This window comes from Mobula birostris, chromosome 6, assembly GCF_030028105.1.
Source record: "Mobula birostris isolate sMobBir1 chromosome 6, sMobBir1.hap1, whole genome shotgun sequence".
NCBI classification, from domain to species: Eukaryota; Metazoa; Chordata; class Chondrichthyes; order Myliobatiformes; family Myliobatidae; genus Mobula; species Mobula birostris.
In genome coordinates, this window is record NC_092375.1 from 186153303 (window position 1) to 186175423 (window position 22121).

A 22121-nucleotide genomic window follows, 5' to 3' on the forward strand; every position below is an offset into this window, starting at 1 on the left:
ATTTTCTGAATAGAGATGATGTAAAAACGTTCCTACCACCTGGTTTCCTTTCACCTTCCCCTCCCCCACCTTTTTATTCTGGTGTCTTCCTCACCATTCCAGTCCCAAAGAAGTGTCTTGGCCCAAAACGTCAACTGTTTATTCATGTCCAGAGATGCTGCCTGACCTGCTGAGTTTCTCCAGCACTTTATGTTTGACACCTTAAATATATACTTCTATTGATAAAACTACTCCAGGTTTAATCTGTTATTTTAAATCACGAATAAAATATATGTCACAGGAGCAGGAGAATGCAAGTCAACCACTCTTAACTGCTTTGTCAGTTAATAAGAACATGACTGATCCCTTTGTAATTCCTAAAACAACCCTTCTGGGTATCAATAGAGTGAATATTGCAACAGAGTATTTATATCCTTTGACTCAAATGGAATCCTGCCCTCTATCAGTCAAATTAATATCAAGAAGTTATTTTTCTCTATTTATTGAGATCCAGCGCGCAAGAGGCCCTTCTGGCCCTTTGTGTCATAAGGTGCGGCGCTGGGTGCGGACCCAAATGCAAGAAACAGACACTAAAGTACTAGGAACTGGACGGGATTAGAGACTAGAGTTAGGGACGCGACTGGATGCAGACTAGGAGCTGGGACAAGAACACAGACTTGGGCTAGGACATTGGCTGGGAAAGCGGGACCAGGACTAGGAACTGGGAACCAGGAGCCTAGGCTTTGACCCCGAGCCAGAGACTGGACAAGGGCCCAGAACCTGGGTCTTGACTCGGGCTCGGACCCCGGAACTAAGCGAGGACATGACGTTGCTACAGGACGTGATGAGGCTTGGATTCCCTGAGGTGAGGACGTGACGAGGCTTGGGTTCCTAGAGGTGAGGACGTGACGAGGCTTGGGTTCCTCGAGGTGAGGACATGTTGAGGCTTGGGTTCCTCGAGGTGAGGACGTGACGAGGCTTGGGTTCCTCGAGCGAGGACGTGACGAGGCTTGGGTTCGTCGAGGTGAGGACATGTTGAGGCTTGGGTTCCTCGAGGTGAGGACGTGACGAGGCTTGGATTCCCTGAGGTGAGGACGTGACGAGTCTTGGGTTCCTCGAGGTGAGGACGTGTTGAGGCTTGGGTTCGGACTCTGGGCCAGAGAATGGACAAGGACCCAGAACCTGGGTCTTGACTCGGGCTTAGACTCTGGAACTAGGCGAAGACATGCCGTGGTCTTTGGAGACAGGAGTAGACCAGGCAGCTCCTGTACAGGACAAGGCGCCACATGGACAGGACAAGGCACATGGACAGGATGAGAACACGAAGCCTTGACTTGGTACTCAGGAACCACCAAGCCTCGGACTTGGGACGACAGGAACCTCAGAATCTTGGACTTGGGATGACAGGGATGCAGAACACAGAGCCTTGGTCTTAGGGAAGACAGGAACACAGAGCTTTGGTCGAGAGCACAGCAACACAGAGTCTTGGACTTCAGAGACAGGAACATGGAACACAGAGCCAGGACCCCTCCTTGGGAACAGGACGTAGGGCCGGGACTCATACACAGAATGCTGAACACGATGAGATGATTCCCAACACTAGGTAGCGGCAAATGGCCGGACCTATCTTGTGAAGGCATGGACACAGAGTCAGTTCAAAACAACGATAGACAGTTCCTTATCTTGCTCCGACAGTTGAACTTGACAGCAGTGTGGGCAAAGGTTACAGGTGAGGTAAGGCGAGGCGTCAGACACTGGCTTCAGGGCAAGGCTTTACCTTTCTTTATTGTCACCAAACAATTGATACTAGAGCGTACAATCATCATAGTGATATTTGATATCGCACTTTGCGCTCCCTGGAGTACAAATCGATAGTAAATAGTAAAAATTTTAATTGTAAATCATAAATAGAAAATGGAAAAGGGAAAGTAAGGTAGTGGAAAAAACCAAGAGGCAGGTCCGAATATTTGGAGGGTACGGCCCAGACCCGGGTCAGGATCCGTTCAGCAGTCTTATCACCGTTGGAAAGAAGCTGTTCCCAAATCTGGCCGTATGAGCCTTCAGGCTCCTGAGCCTTCTCCCGGAGGAAAGAGGGATAAAAAGTGTGTTGGCTGGGTGGGTCGTGTCCTTGATTATCCCGGCAGCACTGCCCCGACAGCGTGCGGTGTAAAGTGACTCCAAGGACAGAAGATTGGTTCGTGTGATGTGCTGCGCCATGTTCACCATCTTCTGCAGCTTCTTCCGGTCTTGGACAGGACAACTTCCATACCAGGTTGTGATGCACCCTAGAAGAATGCTTTCTACGGTGCATCTATAAAAATTAGTGAGGGTTTTAGGGGACGGGCCAAATTTCTTTAGCTTTCTCAGGGAGTAAAGGCGCTGGTGGGCCTTCTTGGCAGTGAACTCTGCGTGGTTGGACCAAATCAGGTCATTTGTGATATTGACCCCGAGGAACTTAAAGCTTTTGACCCGTTTCACTTGTGCACCATTGATGTAAATGGGGTCGTGCGGTCTGCTACTCCTTCTGAAGTCAACAACCAATTCCTTCGTCTTGCTGACGTTGAGGGATAGGTTATTGTCTTCGCACCATGCCACCAGGTTCTTAATTTCCTCTCTGTACTCAAACTCATCATTACCCGAGATACGGCCTACAATTGTGGTGTCATCTGCAAACTTATATACTGAGTTTGATGGAAACTTGGCTGAGTAGTGGGTGTACAGTGAGTACAGCAGGGGGCTGAGTACACAGTCTTGTGGGGCACCTGTGTTCAGCGTGATTGTAGAAGAGAGCTTGTCCCCTATTTTTACAGCCTGGGTCCTGTCTGTGAGGAAGTTGAATACCCAGCTGCAGATCTGAGTGCTAAGGCCCAGGTTCTGGAGCTTAGGAATCAGTTTATTTGGAATGATGGTATTAAAGGCAGAGCTGTAGTCAATGAAAAGGAGCCTTACGTATGTGTCTTTACTCTCCAGGTGTTCTAAGGAGGAATGTAGGGCCAGAGAGATGGCATCTGCCGTTGACCTGTTGCTCCAGTAGGCGAATTGCAAAGCATCGAGGATGACCGGTAGGCTGTGGTTGATGTGTGCCATAACCAATCGCTCAAAGCACTTCATAGCAATTGATGTCAGAGCTACAGGCCGATAGTCAGGAGGAAGGGGCAGAAAAGAGATTCAGACAGGGGGTTTATACAGGAACAATCCAGCAGCCAAGCCCTAGTCTCTTGAGATATTTATGTGTCTGCCCAAACAAGAATCATGTGCCTTAAATAGAATACCCAACAGAACAATGGGAAACGGATCGAAGGACCGGACCGTGGACTGGAATGCGGAGTTCTCGGACCGGACCATGACACTTAGAGCCGCACTGCCCAGCAACCACCGATTCAATGCTAGCCCAATCACGGAACAATTTACAATGACTAATTAACCTACCAACCAATACGTCTTTGCACTGTGGGAGGAAACTGGAACACCCGGAGGAAACTCATGCCGTCACAGTGAGGGGAATGTACAAACTGCAGATAGAAAGGGTGCAGAGGAGATTTACAAGGATGTTGCCTGGATTGGGGAGCATGCCGTATGAGAATCGGTTGAGTGAACTAGGCCCTTTTTCATTGGTGCAACGGAGGATGAGAGGTGACCTGATAGAGCTGTATAAGACGATGAGAGGCATCGATCATGCGGATAGTCAGAGGCTTTTTCCCAGGGCTGAAGCAGTTTTAAGGTGCTTGGAAGTAGGTACAGAGGAGATGTCAGGGGTAAATTTTTTACGCAGAGAGTGGTGAGTGCATGGAATGGGCTGCCAGCAAAGGTGATGGAGGCAGATATGATAGGGTCTTTTAAGAGACTCCTGGACAGGTACATGGAGCTCAGCTAGGTAATTTCTAAGGTAAGGACATGTTCGGCACAGCTTTGTGGGCTGAAGGGCCTGTATTGTGCTGTAGAAATTCTATGTTTCTAATCTATGGACTTACTGTTAAAGACTCTTCATCACAGGTTCTCAATATTTATTGCCTATTTATTTACATTTGCACTTGCAGAGTTTGTTGTCTTCTGCACTCCAGTTGATCTTTCATTGATCCTGTTCTAGTTACTGTTCTATAGATTTGCTGAGTATGCCCGCGGGAAAATGAATCTCAGGGTTGTATGTCGTAACATATGTGCATTTTGATAGTAATATTTACTTTAAACATTGACCTTTAAGTGTTATAGTATAACAACTCATGAAAAAAATTACAAGATTTGCAGCCCTGTGACAAGACAGTCAGCAACTCTGTACACTGCTCGGGTGCTGTGATTGAGTCATAGAACTTCAGAATTTAGGTTGTATTTAGGATTGCCTGCGTAGCATGGGTGAGTGACATTGACCGGGATTTAACAGCACATTGCTTCCAGGAAGCCTCGAGCACATTTTGAATCCTTTCCTTTATCCACCCGGAGAAGCTCTTCACATGACGGAATTTGGAGGAGAATGTCTGCTTAGGAGTCCAGTGTATCTGACTTGGTGATAAGCTGTGGACCTCAGTACCAGGGATGGCAATGCGAAAGCGGACACGAAATTTCGGTTCGCACATTCTTCGTTTGAAGTCTGAGATTTTCACTCTGGATTAGCTTGAGCGAAAACGGGAGCGAGTCGCGAGTACTTTTCACTTTGGAGTAGTGATGATGAAATCTGGGCGAGCCCAAGATGTAGGGTTCTTCTCCTGGTGCAGAGGAAAGGGCCGAAAGGGGAGGGAGTGGTGAGGAATCTCCTCAATTCTTGTAGTATTTAATATAAAACAGGAGAGCGCCATGCGACTGACAACAGCACCAGACCAATATGGAAATTATTAACCATGAATGTAAAGAATGAAAAGACGTGGAACGCTTTATTCTTGTGAATATTTTATTATGAATAGTTAATTTTGCTTTAGAGTTTCTGTGCGAGAGCGGAAACGGGCTGCGAGGATGATCCCTGCGAGAACATATGTAATTGAGAAGAGGAGATCTTGTTGCGTCGTGTTTCACTTGGGCCAATAAAAAGTGAAGTTTAAGCGGAACTCCCATTGTGGGAGGGGAAAGAGATAGGGTGGGGCCTCTGAACTTTTAGCTTCGGAGATTTCGGAGTCGACTTTGCAGTATCCGTTGTGTGAGTCTGTGGGACAGGTGAGTAGCAGGTAAGATCAGGTTCGTTTGGTACCGGGATACTAATGAAATTGCAACTAATGAAATGAAGTAAGGATACAGGATCAGGCGGTGTGTTGTAGCAGCTGATGTGGGAGCTGATGAGACCATTGCGATTCGTGATGACCACATCTGCAACAAGTTTGGGTAAATTTATTATCAAAGTACATATCGTCACCATATGCAATTCTGAGCTCCTCTCTGTATCGCACACATAATCCTGTATATTTCAATTAGGTCACCTCACAGCCTCCTATGCATCGATAAAACGTGCCCAACCTGGGTCGAGGTTTTTCTGTTCATCAACCCTGTCTAGTGCCTGACCACTTATTGTACATGTCAAACCATTATTTGACTTTTTAAACAACGTCATGTTGAAGTTATCAGCGTTAGGTTCTACGTGCCTGGCTCTAGAAGACTTGAGTGGTAGGGAAAGATTAAGTAGGTTAGAGATTTATTCCTTGTAATGTACAAGGTAGAGGGGAGATTTGATAGAGGCACATAAAACTATGAGGGGTATCGATAGGGTAAATGCAAGCAGGTTTTTTCCATTGAGGTTGGGTGGGACTACAATCAGAGGTCATGGGTTAAGGTTGAAAGATGAAAAGTTTAAGGGGAACATGAGGGGAAACTTCTTTGTTGAGATGGTTGTGAGAGTGTGGAACAAGCCGCCAGCACAACTGGTGCGTGCGAGCTGGATTTCAGTGTTTATGATGGTGGGGGTATGGCGGGCTATGGTCTGGGTTCAGGTCAATGGGGGTAGGCAGTTTAAATGGTTTCGGCATGGACTGGACGGATCGAAGGGCCGCTTTCTTACCTGTACTTTTCTGTGACTAAAGAATAAGCCAATTAAGCTTTTGTAGCTTTTGGTGTGCTAAAGACGATGAAACATCACATTTCACAATATTGTTTCCATCGGTCAGACACCTGTGCTTCATTCGCAAAAGTCTCTCGATCAGGCAAGACACTTCTTAGTTTGAGAATTCATCACCATATCTGTATTTCCCTTACAGTAGCATCTAATCTTACCAATAAACTACATCAAATTTTCTGGACTCTTGTGTTCCCAAGTGCACTTGTTGAACCTCAGAATTAGTTTTCAATGACTTCACACAATTGAAATAGTTTCTGAAATGCTGCATGTTTTTCTCTAGTTTCAGAAATGCTTGGCTATCTGATTCTATGGCTGGTACTTTGCTTCCTGTACTGGCGGTACAGAGACAGGAAACAGACAACAAATATATTTGACAAGCATGTGTACATCACAGGCTGTGACTCTGGTTTTGGAAATCTTCTGGCCCAGCATCTGGACCAGCAGGGATTCCATGTTCTGGCTGCCTGTTTTACTGAGAAGGGTGCTGAAGAACTGAAGAGCAGGACATCATCGAGACTCAAAACAATTCAACTTGATGTTACCAAGTCTGAGAGCATTGGGAAGGCAGCAGAATTTGTAAAATCAGAGGTAAAGGGAAAAGGTAATTTAAATTTAAACCTTCATCTTTGCCAAATAGAAATTGTCAATTCTTAGATCAGGGGTCGGCAACCTTTTTGCCTCTATGGGCTGGATCACGTATTAATGAGCGGACAGTGGGCCAGATAAATGCCATTTTAAAAAAAACTTGAAATTTTGGAATTATCCATTTAAATACATCTAGTTATGTTTTTCCTCAAATTAGTGAATAACACATGCTATAAAACCATTTGTGCTTAACCAAGGTTGCTAATCAGTAATCACAGAACTCAGTTTAGTTTTTTTGTCCCACCATTGCTGGTGCCCCATCAGTTGTGATGCCAATTAGTTTCGACATATTAAGTTTCATTTCTGACATCATTTTCAGCAAAGCTTCAAAAATGTCTGCTCCAGTAACCTTATCCTTCATAGGAATTAATTGAATAAACCCCTCAAAAATTTGAAAAGTTGAGGTCAGTCCTCGCACAAACACCACAAGTTGAGCTGCATCTCTCAAGTCTGTACTCTCATCAAGCGCAATTGAAAAAAAAATGCAATTCTTTGCAGGCATCCCTTAAACAACTTTTAACATCTGCTGACATTTCTAAAACTCGCCGGGTGATCATTCTTGCTGACAGGCTGATAGCTGCAAATAAAGATTTATTTTCAGGACAAACAATAGCCACCACTGCCAGTAAACATTCTTTGACAAACTCTCCATTTGTAAAAGGCTTCATCTTTTCTGCAATACGTTTTGAGACCTTGTAGCCGGCACGGGTATCTCCTTCATTTTCACTGCTCTTTCAGCACTCTTCCTGCGTTTTGCATTCATTGCCGTTGGAATTTTTTTGATTGTATTTCGAAACGCGAGTTATTCAACAAGTATCGTAGCACATGTAAATATCTGGATATTTAGCGTGGTTTTTTTGTTAAAACACAGTGACGTTGTTTCTGTTTACAAATTTGAATGATCCCATCTGAAAACCTGTGCATGCACGCACAGTATCTAATACATATTAATAAGGTAGTCTGCCTTCCCGTCATTCGTATATACCAGTGTTTGGTCTGGAACAAAAGGGAACCTGGGTCCAGTGTAAGAGGACGTCATGCATGTCCATCAGTTGGTTGTGTGAAACACTCAGAATAAGGAAAAACTGCTCGCGGGCCGGATAAGCATAGTATCTCAATATTTACTTGCGGGCCAGTCAAAATACCTTTGTGGGCCAGACCTGGCCCGCCGGCCGTAGGTTGCTACCCCTGTCTTAGATCATATTGCTTAATGTGAACTGTCCCTGTTTCTCAAATAAAGAGGGTCTAATCTGTTCTGTCGTGGGTTACTAAGAACAAACCATATTCTGGAAGAATTAAAACTAGAACGTTTATTTACAACAGCAAACAGCAAGTACATCTTTAACATACAGTTTCTAGATCATTCTCTCATTTTCGCGCATGTTCATAACTCTGTCCAATCACGTTCTTACACGTGACACGTGATATCACCACATCTTCCTTTCCTTAAAAAGAAAAACAATTAGCAATATTAAACAAACAGAAGCATCATTTAACATGTCTCTATCAGTCTCCCTGGGGGTTTAAGAACATAAGTAGACCTTCTAAGTGGTTCACACAGTACTTGTGTTTCGTTGTTATTTCCTTGTTTCGTCCGGTCTGCACCAGTTAACTGAAACTCTGAAGTTGGCTCTTTCTTAAAGTCTTTGAGAAGAAATCGCAATTCATCCATTAACTGTGTAATCTCTTTTTTATGCTGAGACTTCATCATTTCAATAAAACTTCTCAATTCCTTCACTTGTGCTTTCACTTCTTCAGTTGGATCCTGATTCTTGTCACTCTTTGGCTTCAGATCCGTATTGTACTGTACTGGCAAGTCTGGCTTCTGTCCACTGTACTCTGACTCTGTATCACTGTCCAGGACTAAGACTCTTTTTACCAAATTCAGTACATTTTTTGGCTCTACCACAAATGAAAGTATGTGCTCAATATTTTTGTGTGATACTTTTTCTGCACATGTTCCTTTAACTGGAATGTCTGCACCTGAATACCCAGTCACTTTTATATTTGTCTGATGTAACTTTGGTCTTGGCTTTAATGCATTAAACTCAGATTCTGCAAGAACATTTACTTGTACTCCAGTATCTAATTTAAACAGAATAATATTTCGGTTCACTTGCAATGGAAAAGTCCACTCATTCTTACTTGTTTGTTTTCACAAAGCACATCTATATAAAACTACTCACATTTATTTTCAAGCACAGCATTTACGTGTTTTATTTCCTTTTTACTTCTGCAACAGCATTAAAAATGATTACTCTTACCACAGTTGTTGCACATTTTCCAATAGGCTGGACACTTTTTAGGTCAGTGCTCCCGCCCACAGCGATCACAAAGTTTTTTCCTTTCAGATGACGTCTTGTTCTCTGTCGGTTTCGTTGCCGTTTTATTATTTTTTCTAATACGTTTGTGAGCAACGTTAAGGTTGCAATTCTCAATAAAAAGGTCTTTAGCCTGTGACGTCACCGACTCAGAAGCTTTGCAGAGTGCCACAGCTTTTTCCAAATTCAAATCTAGTTCTAATAGTCTTTCTCTCAGACCATTATCCAGAATGCCGCAAACAGTTCTGTCTTTAATGAGAGAGTCTGTAAACTCTGCAAACTTGCATCTTTTACTGTGGTTTCTCAACTCCCCAACAAATTGATCAATCGTTTGACCAGGTCTCTGCCGACATTAGAAAAAATTGTAGCAGTCATACGTCACATCACACTTCGGTATACAAAATGCTTCAAATTTGTCGATTAACACTTTTAGATTCAAATTATCTACATTTTCTCATCCCCTATTACATGGAGTAGGATCGCTGCTTTCATTTTTTCTGTTTTATTTTATGCTCCGATCACCGATAAATAAATTTCAAAATGCTGTTTAAGTCTTTTCCAATTTTCAGCTACCTTTCCAGTCAGCTGAAGCATTGATGTGGGTTGCAGAACTTCCATTTTTAAAGCTGTTAGCAAACAACGAAAAAGTTTGTGCTCTTTTTGTTCGATTATCTTCACTTCTGCCATGTTAGCGAAAGGAATTATTCTTCCAGACTGACTTCTGACACCATGTTGTGTTCTTTACACGTATCGTGGGTTACTAAGAACAAACCATATTCTGGAAGAATTAAAGCTAGAAATTTTATTTACAACAGCAAGTACGTCTTTAACATACAGTTTCTAGATCATTCTCTCATTTCTACGCATGCTCATAACTCTGTCCAATCATGTTCATACACATGACACGTGATATCACCATATGTTTAAAAAATGTAAAGCAGTAAATGCGTTTTGAAAATCTTCAGTAATCAAATCAGTTTTAATATCACTGGCTTTTGTTGATAAATTTGTCAATTTTCTGGCAGCAGTACAGTGCAACACCAAATAGAGAAGATAAAAAAGTGTTAAGGTGTTCTACAAAACAAAATGCACAAAATGCTGGAGGAACTCAGCAGGCCAAGCAGCATCTATGGAAATGAATAAACAGTTGGCATTTTGCCCCCAGATTCTTCTTCAGGACTGGAAAGGAAGGGGAGAATTCAGAGTAAGAAGATAGAAGGAAGGAAGACGTGCAAGGTGGCCGATGATAATTGAAACTGGGAGAGTGGGAGGGAGTGGGAAGTTGATTGGTAAAAGAGATAAAGGGTAGCCATCACATTTGCTTCAGAACTGAAAAGGCATACAGTAATACTCCATATTTGTAAATTCTCTATTTGAAGGGGCTTTTATATATAAATATAATATACACATAAGCATAGAGCCAGGGTGTATAAGACTTTTGCACAGTACTGTATTTCTCAACATGGAGCAGGGAGCAAGTATGTAAATCTGGCAAGAGCAAATAGGAATGGCGACAGTGGGGCGCCGAGGGAGGGGAGTGGGTCAGACAACAGAGAAATTATGCTGGGGTAGAGGTGGTCTGGGTGCAGACATATTCCACCCTGAGACATGAGACAAGGTCATTTGATTCCAAACAGTTTGCTTATTGATCATTACAGACTCTTTTTGGTGCTCATCTACGCTTGTCCATTAGTACCTCCCAAACACAGCCAGCACGCTTATAGGAACACCATTGACTGGAAATCACACACATTCTGCCTTGGAAATATGTTGCCACTTGCACATCATTGAATCTAAACCCTACAACTTGCAACCAACATACATATCTTCATCCGATATACAACAGTTCAAGCAGATGGTCCTCCATATCTTTATGAAGGGGTGATCAATTTGGAAGGCAAATGCTAGCCTTTCAAGTGAAACTCATGTGTCATAATAGCAACAAAAAAAGAAAAGTCACCTTAAAAGGCTTGGGACAGGCATGTTCATGGAATTAATCCTGTGTGTAAAATTCAACATGAATTCCATAAGACATAGGAGCAGAATTTGGCCATGTAGCCCACTGGGTCTGCTCTGTTATTCCATCAATGCTGATCCATTTCCCTCTCAGCCCCAACCTCCTGCCTTCTCCCCATAACCTTTCATGCCCTGACTAATCAAGAATGCATCAACCTTTGCCTTAACTATGTCCAACCACTTGGCCTTCACAGCTGCCCATGACAATGAATTCCACGGATTCACCACTCTCTGGCTAAAGAAATTCCTCCACACCTTCATCCTAAATGTATAGCGCTCTATTCTGAGGCTGTGCCTTCTGGCCCTAGGCTCCCCCACCATTGGACGAATTGAAGGTGTTGCATTTTAGAAGGTCAAACGCAAGAGGAAAGTAAATGGTAGGAGCATCAAGGACACAGGCTTTCAGTTGGATTTTGCGGTGCAGCTGCATAACTCCCTAAAAGTGGCAACATGGGTGGATGAGGTGGTAAAGATAGCAGAAGGGCATTGAGTGTACAAATTGGGAGTTCATGTTGAAGCATGTAAAACAGTAGTTGGGTCACATTTGGAGTATTAAGTGCAGCAACTATATTTCATTAGGAGGTCAAGGAGAATTTTATGTCACCCAGAACACTCACAAATGTACCATGGAAAGCATTCTAACTGGTTCCATCACTGTCTGGTATTGAGGTGGTGGTGGGGGGGGGAAGCGGTCTACTGCACAGGATTGAAACAAGCTGCAAAGAGTTGTGAACTTAGTCAACTCCATCATGGCACTAGACTCCGTAGTACCCAGGACACCTTCAGAGAGCATCCATCATTAAGGACTCCCACCACCCAGGTTATGCTTCATTCTCGTTCCTACCATAAGGGAGGACGTACAGAAGCCTGAAGGCACACAATCAATGATTCAGGAGCATGCAAATGTACAGATATTACTACTGCCAATTCCATGCCTTTCCAACCCTCTCTGCAACTGAAAACCAATTTATTTTCTCATTGACCTACTTCTGATGAAGGGTCTTTGATCTGAAGCATTAACTCTGTTACAGTTTGCACAGATGTTTTCATAAGACCATAAAGAATAGGAGCAGAATTAGGCCATTCATCCTATTGAGTCGAAGGGGATGTCATGTTATCCTCCTGTGCTCTGCCTCCAAAGGCAGGAGATCCACGGTGGTGTAGTGTTTAGCACAGCACTTTACAATACAGTTGACCCTGGTTCAGTTCCCGCCTCTGCTTGTAAGAGTTTCTACGTACTGGCCGTGTACATGTGGGTTTCTTCTGGGTGACTCCATTTCCTCTCACGGTCCAAAGAAGTACTGGTTGGTAGGTGAACTGGTCATTGTAAATTGTCCTGTGATTAGGCTAGAGTTAAATCGGGGGAGTTCTGAGTGGTGTGGGTTTAAGGGGCGCAAAGGACTGTTCACACTGTATCTCAATAAATGAATCCTTTGTTAGACATGGTTTCCATGCTCTTAAGAGTATTGCTGGCATTTCATGTAGGTTGATTGAATTCCGTGTTGTCTTTGGAATGACTGTTCTGATTTGATTTCTGGTTGGTTAGGACACATCAGGAACAGTACATTTTGGCTCAGGTAAGTGGGTACCACAATTAAGTCAAAGTTTCATGGAAATAGTTTAAAAGGTATACAAAGAAAGAGACAAACCATCAGTTAACTGACTCTAATTAGGAACAGCTCAGCAACAGTCTCCTGTCCCAATTAAATATCATGATGTTCCAAATAAAGGGCATCCTGGCTGTTTTCTCGATTTTCTGTTTTTATTCTTTGTGTCAAATAGGAGACTGATTAACCGATGGCTCAATTAATTGGAATCCACTGCCGTGATTAAATTTATTTCTTAGACTTTTGTATTGAATTGACGTTATTTCTTACATCCTTCATATACATGAGTAAAGATCTTTGTTATGTCTCCGTCTAAATGTGCAATTTATGGTAATTTATAATAAATAGTATATACAACAGGACAATCAGTGTAACATAGAAATAGGATTGTATCAGCATGAATTAATTCATCTGATTGCCTGGTGGAAGGAGCTGTCCCGGAGCCTGTTGGTCCTGGCTTTTATGCTACGGTACCGCTTCCCGGATGGTAGCAGCTGGAACCGTTTGTGAGTTGGGGTGACTCGGGTCCCCAGTGATCCTTCAGGCCCTCTTAACACACCTGTCTTTCTGATTCTGGAGGGTGGAGGTACTGTTATGTCCACCCCCTCCCACCCCACCCATTTAGTTTGCTGTTTTATTTCTAGCGACGAGCTCTCAATGCCTAATTGTAAGTTTGCAGCTGTTGTTGATTACTTTTATTTGTGTTGTTAGCAACGAACCGTCATCATCAGATTGACCATTCTGAAGCAGGAAGCACTTTGTTCGGAGTCAAAGGAGTTTTGATATATATTTGAATCCGTCTTTTGTGAGAATGCCTAAAATACTGTCTTTTCACTCAGCTGCTTGCATACTGTGATATATTGGTGATCATTAAAACAGTCTTCAAACTATAACTACACTGAGAATGGAGTCTACCTATCTGCCTAGCTTAAGGAAATGGGGAAAGCTCTTGAGTGAAGGCAGAAAAGGTGTCCCTGCATCTAGTGCGAGTCAGTTCCATTAAATTCCTGGCATCCTTTTGATCTGTGGCACTTGCAGTCTTTTGAGCGAGTGTAGTGGGTTTGGTTAATTAGACCCAAACAATCTGTGTTTCCAGGAGATGTGCTAACAAGCATACAAGAACAATAAAGTAATTTAAGCCTATTTATTTTCATAAAATAGAAAGCACAAATAAAGCACACAAAATACAAAGATTTCAGAGCTCACGATTCTTAGATACTACTTGTTGCTGTGTCAGGGGGAGCTCCGAATTTCGACTCACTCATGAAACCACCCCTGGGTCCAAGCTCTGATTGTGACTTCCAGACAGTGCAAAGTACAAAAAAGCAGTGAAAGGCACCCCAGTAAATACAAGTGTGATAAGCATAGAGAGACCCAGAAACAGTCAAACTCTTTGATCTTTTGTTCTAATGCCTGTTTTTTATTCAAACAATATGTGTTCATTAACACAGTGTTCAACTGATCCTTCTAAATCAATTATAATAGGCATCCGTTAGTCTCGTGAGACCATGGATTTGCGCCTTGGAAGGTTTCCGGGGCGCAGGCCTGGGCAAGGTTGTCTGCAAGACCGGCAGTTCCCCATGCTGCTAGTCTCCCCACTCCACGCCACAGATATTGTCCAAGGGAAGGGCACTAGTGCCGATACAGCTTGGCACCGGTGTCGTCGCAGAGCAATGTGTGGTTCAGTGTCTTGCTCAAGGACACAACATGCTGCCTCAGCTTAGGCTCAAATAGCGACCTTCAGATCACCAGACTGACACCTTAACCTCTTGGCCATGCACCAACACTTCTAAATTAATTAAACACTTTAATAGTTACTATTCATCCATTACTCCACCAAGAATTTAGATATAAGACAAGGAGCATGATGAACCTGTAACACTAGGGCAACAGCATTAACGTTTTGTATGTGGACTGCATATAAGTGCGTGTGTGTGTCTGTGTGTGTGTGTGTGTGTGTGTGTGTGTGTGTGTATATAAAAATATAATTTTCTTTTGGCTTCAATGTGGGTTTTATGTGTGAAATCACAAGACACTATTAGGGGCCAATCAATTATAATAAAGGGTAATCTGACATTAAATTTTTTTTTTGTTCATTTCAACAATTATAGGACTCTGGGGGCTGGTTAACAGTGCTGGCATCATGAACGCCACTGTACCTGTTGACTGGCTTATGATAGATGATTACAGAGCCGTGTTGAATGTCAACCTGGTTGGACTTATTGAGGTCACACTGAGTGTACTTCCACTGATAAAGCGGGCACGAGGCAGAATAGTGAATATTGCAAGTGTATTTGGAAGGATCAGCCCTGTAAGTGGACCATATTGCATCTCTAAATTTGGTGTAGAAGCCTTCAATGACAGTCTCAGGTGAGTTTGAAATTAAGATGCTCTCCTTGATACTTCTGTTTATGTATCAACATAATAGAGTAGAGTTCTTTTAATCTGGCATTTTGTTTTTCGGGAATCCTGGTGGTTCACTATCCGACTTGCTCCTGCTGCAGGATATCAGCCAGGAACTGAGAGTGAGCCCTGAGCCAAGATCTGGTACCAGGGCTTGGGGACCAGAGCACCAGGGGCCTGGAAATTTGTCATCTTTGTGGCTGGAGTCAGGGACCAGAGTGCTTGTATATTTCCTCTTCCATTTAGACTCTATGGTAGTGATGGGGGAAGAAGGAAATGGCTGATGAACTGAATGGGTATTTTGCATCAGTCTTCACTGTAGAAGACACTAGCAGTATGTCAGAGGTTTGAGAATGTCAGGGGATAGAAGTGAGTGAAGTTGTCGTTACTAAGGAGAAAGTTCTTGGGAAACTGAAAGGTCTGAAGGTAGCTGAGTTACCTGGACCAGATGGTATATACCCCAGCATTCTGAAAGAGGTAGCTGAAGAGATTCTGGAGGCATTACTAATGATCTTTCAGGAACCAATTGATTCTGGCATGGTTTTGGAGGAATGGAAAATTGCAAATGTCACTCCACTCTTCCAGAAGGGAGGAGGGAGAACAATGGAAACTGTAGGCCAGTTAGTCTGACCTCAGTGGTTGGGAAGATGTTGGAGTTGATTCTTAAGGATGTAGTTTCAGTGTACTTGGAAACACATGATAAAATAGGCTGAAGTCAGCATGGTGTCCTTAGGTGAAAAACTTCCCTGACAAATCTGTTGGAATTCTTTGAAGAAATAACAAGCAGGATAGATAAAGGAGAATTGGTGGATGTTGAATACTTGGATTTTCTGAAAGCCTTTAACAAGTTGCCACACATGTGGCTGCTTCAGAAGCTAAGAGCCCATGGTATTACAGGAAAGATACTCGTGTGGATAAAGCAGTGGTTGATTGGCAAGAGGGAAATAGTGGGAATAATGCAAGCTTTTTCCGGTTGTCTGCCAGTGACCAGTGGTGTATAACTGGAGAATGTGTTGGGACAGCTTTTTTACGTTATATATCTATGATTTGTATAACAGAATTGATGGCTTTGTGGCCAGGTTTGCAGACGATATGTAGATACATGGAGGGGCAGATAGTTTTGAGGAAGATGAGAGGCTACAGAAGGACTTAGACAGATGAAGAGAATGGGCAAAGAATTGGCAGATGGTATACAGTGTTGGGAAGTGAATCGTCATGCACTTTGGGAGAAGAAATAAAAGGGAAGACTATTTTCTAAATGGAGAGAAAATACAAAAATTTGAGGTGCAAAGGGATTTCATGCAAGATTCCATAAAGGTTAACAACAGGAATTCTGCAGATGCTGGAAATTCAAGCAACACACATCAAAGTTGCTGGTGAACGCAGCAGGCCAGGCAGCATCTGTGGGAAGAGATGCAGTCGACGTTTCAGGCCGAGACCCTTCGTCAGGACTAACTGCAGTCGACGTTTCAGGCCGAGACCCTTCGTCAGGACTAACGAAGTTTCAGGTCTCGGCCTGAAACGTCGACTGCACCTCTTCCTACAGATGCTGCCTGGCCTGCTGCGTTCACCAGCAACTTTGATGTGTGTTCCATAAAGGTTAATTTTTTATTTGAGTTTGTGGTGAGGATGGAAAATGTAATGTTCACATACATTTCGAGAGGACTAGAATACAAAGCAAGGATGTAATTGAGGTTTTATAAAACATTGGTGAGGCCTCACTTGGTGTACTGTGAGCAGCTTTAAGCCCCTTATCTAAGATAAAATTTGCTGATATTGGAGAGGGTTCAAAGAAGGATCACAAAAATGATTCTGGGATTGAAAGGTTTGTCATATGAGGAGTGTTTGCTGGCTCCAGATGTCTATTCACTGAAATTCAGAAGATTAAGGGGTGATCTCATTGAAATATTGATTGTTGAAGGGCCTGGACAGGAAGTATGCGGAGGCGTTTCCTGTGGTGGAGGAGTTTAAGACTAGAGGACACAGCCTCAGAATAGAGGAACGTCCATTTACAACAGAGATGAGGAGGAATTTCATTAGCCAGAGAGTGGTTAATCTGTGAAATTTATTGCCTCATATGGCTGTGGAGGTCAGATCGCTGGAAAAACTTAAGACAGAAATCTCAACCAGAAATAGCGACTGTACATCTTTCCATAGATGCTGGCTGACCTGCTGTGTTCCTTTGGCATTTTGTGTGTGTTACCTGTTTATTCAATCTTCTTTTTAATGAACATCATTTTGTATTTTATTTTCATTTTTAATCTTTACTCTTTGTAAGTCCCCTGGAATTACATCTGTAGGAAAAATGCTGTATAACTTTATTATTATTATTACTTCATAAAAGATTGACTGGGTCCCCTCATAGTCTATCATTTAAAGCAGCTTGAACATTATAATACATAAAATAAAAAAGGACTTAGAAAACAAAAGCCAATAGATAAAAGTTTGTAACAACATGATGGTTTTATTTTGTAATTTTGCAGGAGAAATATGAAGTGTTTTGGAGTGAAAGTAGCTTGTATTGAGCCAGGTTTTTTCAAAACACCCATGACTAATATCGATGACATAGGGCAGGAAATGAACAGGCTGTGGAGTAGGTTACCGCCAGATGTACAAGAAGAATATGGGCATGATTACATGGATAAAGGTTAGTTGTTTTTATCTTATATATATTTAGATGTTTTTAATTAAAGATATCCAATTATGAACTTGTGATCCAAATGGATACATTACCTAAAGGAAGCTTGTCTCAATAAATATTATTCATCCACTGCTATGCTTCACCTGTAGATAGCACAATAGTGTAGAAAATGCAAAATCCATCTTTATTAGTTTTTTATGTTTATATATAAATTGTTCAAATGAATTGGTCCAACTTAATATAGAGAATGTATACAGCCTGAAATCTTATCCTTCACAGATATTCACAAAACAATAAATCCCAAAGAATGACTGATAGAAACATCAGAAACGTGAAGCCCAGCCACTCCTTCACACCTTCCATGCACAAGTAGCAGCTGAGGCACTGATTTCCTCTCCCTCCCCACCCCACCACCCTCCCATCATGCAAGCAATAGCAAAAGCCCCCAGAAAGACCCTGATCTCGTCCCATGAAAACCTACAGTCCATAATCAGCACTTCGGTTTCTCAGGCAGGTTTTCTCTCTCCCTCCATCGAGGGAGGGAGGGAAGAGAGAGGGGCGAGAGGAAGAAAGAGAAGGGGGGGGGAGGAGAGAGAGAGAGAGAGAGAGAGAGAGAGAGAGAGAGAGAGAGAGAAAGAGATCCTGCAACAATGAGACCTGAGAATACCAGCTTACTGTTTCGATGTTGCAATGTGCCAAGTAACTTCTCCAAGCACCCTGACAACTCTGTACTCACCATGGAGGGGTGAGGTTAGAGGATGGATGGAGTACAGGATCCTTCTTCCGACAGCAGCACACGCTGTTCTCTGTTCCAATATTTCAGTCTCCCATGACGCTTCAGTTGGAGATATCAGGGAGGAACCGGGTCGTCTACAGGGCCATACCTGATGGCACAAGTCTTGCAGGCAGATCCTGGAGATAGCAAGGCGCCAGGCCGCACAGCCGGTTCGAAGACCCACTGCTTGCGATTTATTCATAATAGCATTCGCAGCTCAATAATTGCACAGTTGCCTGCAGCCTGTGGTCTCTTTTCCTCTTGCTCAGGAAGTTGTTCAAGTTCTAATCTCAAGTATGACCAACACAGCACTACAATCTCAAGCCAGGATCTGAAAGTTAAAAGATGAAAATACAAAATACTACCTGCATATTTTGAATGTTTTGAATTTCATAATCAAATGAATCATAGAATTGTTACAGCAGAATTTTGCAAGAGAACTCAAATTAGCCCCATTTCACTCTGTACCCAGTACAACTGTGTGAGTCATACACAGGTGTTGTCTTTGATTAACCAATTTCAATCAAAATCATATCAAATTAGCATAAATATTAGAAATATTTCAACATTTCCAATATGTTTCAAGCATATTTTACTGTAACATACCAGAAACAAGCAACGTTATCACTTGTGCTGACAGCTTGCTCCACACTTTTACAACCCTCAGGTTCCCTCTAAACTTTTCACTTTTCACTCTTAACCCATGACCTCTGGTTGCAGTCCCACCCAACCTCAGTGGGAAAAAGCCTGCTTGCATTTACCCGACATGTACCCCTCCTAATTTTGTATACCAAATCTGCTCTCAATCTTTTATGCTCCAAGGAATAAAGTCCTAACTCATTTAATACTTTCTTATAACTCAGGTCTTCCAAAGCTGGCAACATCCTTATAAATTTTCTCTGTACTCTTTCAACCTTATTTACTGCTGTGTCTGTAGACTTTAAACTATTGACACAATAGTAGATAGTCTATAGTGACACTGGTGTAAAATTTCATTTAAAAATTCCTTTCTTCCTGTATCATAGAAAATAGGCCACATTATCCCTTTCGGTGGTGTGAGTCAGGAATCTTGATTTTAAACTGTCAAAGATTTCAGAGAATGGAACCACAATTTGGGGCGTTAATACACACAGTTTCAGTAATTCTATATATCGTAATAATGCAAAATGAATGTGATAAGGAGTACAGATGGTCCATTCATTCTAGATTGCATGGTTGCATCCCAGTTCCTCAAACCGCCAGCCCACTAGCAGCAGCTGCATGCAGTCTCCCAGAAGGGAGGGGAAGCCGATATACCCAGCATCAATCGAAGAGAAAGAATCCATTAAATTCTTCCTCAGTCACCTGGGTTACAAGAGACATGAGGAGTAATAAAATGGGATTTTATTGGAGTGAGAGGCTGGAGAGATAAAAATTGAGGTCTGTCAGGGACTTCCTGTTTGATTTCAGGTAGCAAGAACCATTTCTTGGAGAAGAGGCAGGAACTCCACCTGTTTCCTCTTGTGAGAGCACACAGGTTGTTGTCTATTTCAACAATATTTGAGTAATCTTGTGTATATATTGATTGATTAAACCGTTTTGTAAAAATGTAAAACTATGGCAATTACAAATGTCATCACGCTACCACATGATGCACGTGCGCCTCGCTAAAAGTAAGCTCAGAGTCAGACCACATTTCACCAGTGTGGTGAATTTGTTACAATAGACAATAGGTGCAGGAGTAGGCCATTCGGCCCGTCGAGCCAGCACCGCCATTCACTGTAATCATGTTACCACTTGCAGCTATGGAGGCCAGGTTGCTGGGTGTATTTAAGGCAGAGATTGATAGGTTCTTGATTGGACATGGCATCAAAGGTTATAAGAAGGAGGCTGGGAACTGGGTTGAGGAGGAGAAAAAAGGATCCACCATGATTGAATGGCGGAGCAAACTGGATGGGCCAGACGGCCTCATTCTGCTCCTATGTCTTGTGGTCTTGTTTCGGACTCCCAGATCTTCCTGGTTTGGAGTTACAAAACATAACACCGAGAGTGAGCCTTTACTGCACAAGTCAACAACTCATCACAAAAATTAGCAGACTCCTAGGAAAATAAAATCTATCTGAAAACACTTCACCTTTCCTTTGTGCATACAATATGTATCTCTAATACTCTGCCGTCTGTTATATATGGTGCTTATCAATATCATAGTTGAAAAACAATTTTCTTTAAATGTACTTTTCATATTGTTTTACAGTCTATTTAAACCTGACAACCAAAGTGGAGAAGCAACTCAACCCAGATTTGATGAAAGTGGTGTGGTGCCTGAATCATGCTCTGACTTCTCTTCATCCTCGTACTCGGTACTCTGCTGGAATCGATGCAAAGATTTTTTGGATTCCTCTCTCCTACATGCCAACTGCTATCTCTGATTTTCTGCTCAGTTTTGGTAAAATCAAGCCAGCAAAAGCTCTCTTTTAGCATTGTTTTGGGATTGAGTATGATGAAGAGGAAATAGTACTAGTGACACTAATGTAAAATATGATGTGATCCCTTTCTTTCTGTATCATAGAAAACAGGCAATGTTATTGCTTTCTCCGGGTCAGTCAGTATCTTAACTTTCAAAACTATCAAAGATTTTGGAGAATAGAATCAAAATTTGGAGTAAATTTGAGGTGTGGATTTTGAGGTGTTATCAATTAAAAGGCATTTATCACTGCTGAAGTTTCAATGTTCTGGTCAAAAATAAAAGGTCACGAATTGATTTATGTGTCTTTCTTGATTTTGTAGTTTGTTGTATTGTATAAATATATATTTTACAAATGTTAAGAAATGTTCCTCAGCCACCCAGTTGAATTTTTGGAAGGCAGTGAATGAATCCTTTCAAGGCTTTTTAGAGTTTACAGAGAATTGTGTAAAGAAAGCTCCCAGAAACATCCAGTGAGCGACAGTAATGATTACAGTAATGCCTGGTAATGATTAGGTCAGAGGAGAATGGCCAGACTGGTTAAGTTTACAGGACGGTGACAGTAATTCAAGTTCAGCTGGAGGGGTAGCCAATCAGGACCGAGCAAGCAATGGACTCCTACCTAAATGTGAGCAGTCCCAGAGAGAAACACCAAAAACTCTGCACTGAGAATGTTACCTCGACTGCTGATGAAATGCCTGCAGGCTAATTGCAAAGTGAAAACAGATCGCTACAAAGTGATCTAAATTAATTACAAATATAAAACATAAATAACTGATTGTGTAAGTATTCACCCCTCCCCCTTAATGTGAGACACCAAGTAATCACTGGTGCTGTCAATTGGTTTTGGAAGTCACAGAGCTGGTTAAATGGAGATTTGTTTTTGGAGGCCTGTGTGCAGTCAAGGTGTTTCAATTGACTGTAGTGAAAATACACCGGTCTCTGGAAGGGTTAACTGCTGGTGAGTCAGTATCCTGGGGAAAAACTACACCATGAAGACAAAAGAACACTCTAAACAACTCTGTGAAAAGGTTATTGAAAAGCACAAGTCAGGAGTTGGATACAATAAAATTTTCAAGTCACTGAATATCAAAAAAAAGCCAAATTAAACCCACTGATTCAATGTTGTAAAACAATAAAAGATGAAAACTCCCGGTGCGGGGGGGAGGGGGCACTGTTTATGACCTTTGCAGATTACTGTATGCTCACGGTATACCTATGCCCACACAATCTTTCTCTTTAAAGAGTGATGTATTT

At 42.3% G+C, this 22121-nt stretch overlaps 1 protein-coding gene across 1 annotated transcript; it reads left to right on the plus strand.

Moving 5' to 3' along the window:
• The first annotated feature begins 5074 nt into the window (after positions 1 to 5074).
• LOC140198666 (retinol dehydrogenase 7-like) lies at positions 5075 to 21161 on the plus strand. The gene is made up of 5 exons (XM_072259684.1): positions 5075 to 5132; positions 6294 to 6614; positions 14714 to 14972; positions 17489 to 17652; positions 20655 to 21161. The coding sequence occupies exons 2-5, from the start codon at positions 6302 to 6304 to the stop codon at positions 20876 to 20878; spliced, it is 960 nt and encodes a 319-aa protein (XP_072115785.1). The 5' UTR covers positions 5075 to 5132; positions 6294 to 6301; the 3' UTR covers positions 20879 to 21161.
• The last annotated feature ends 960 nt before the right edge of the window (positions 21162 to 22121 follow it).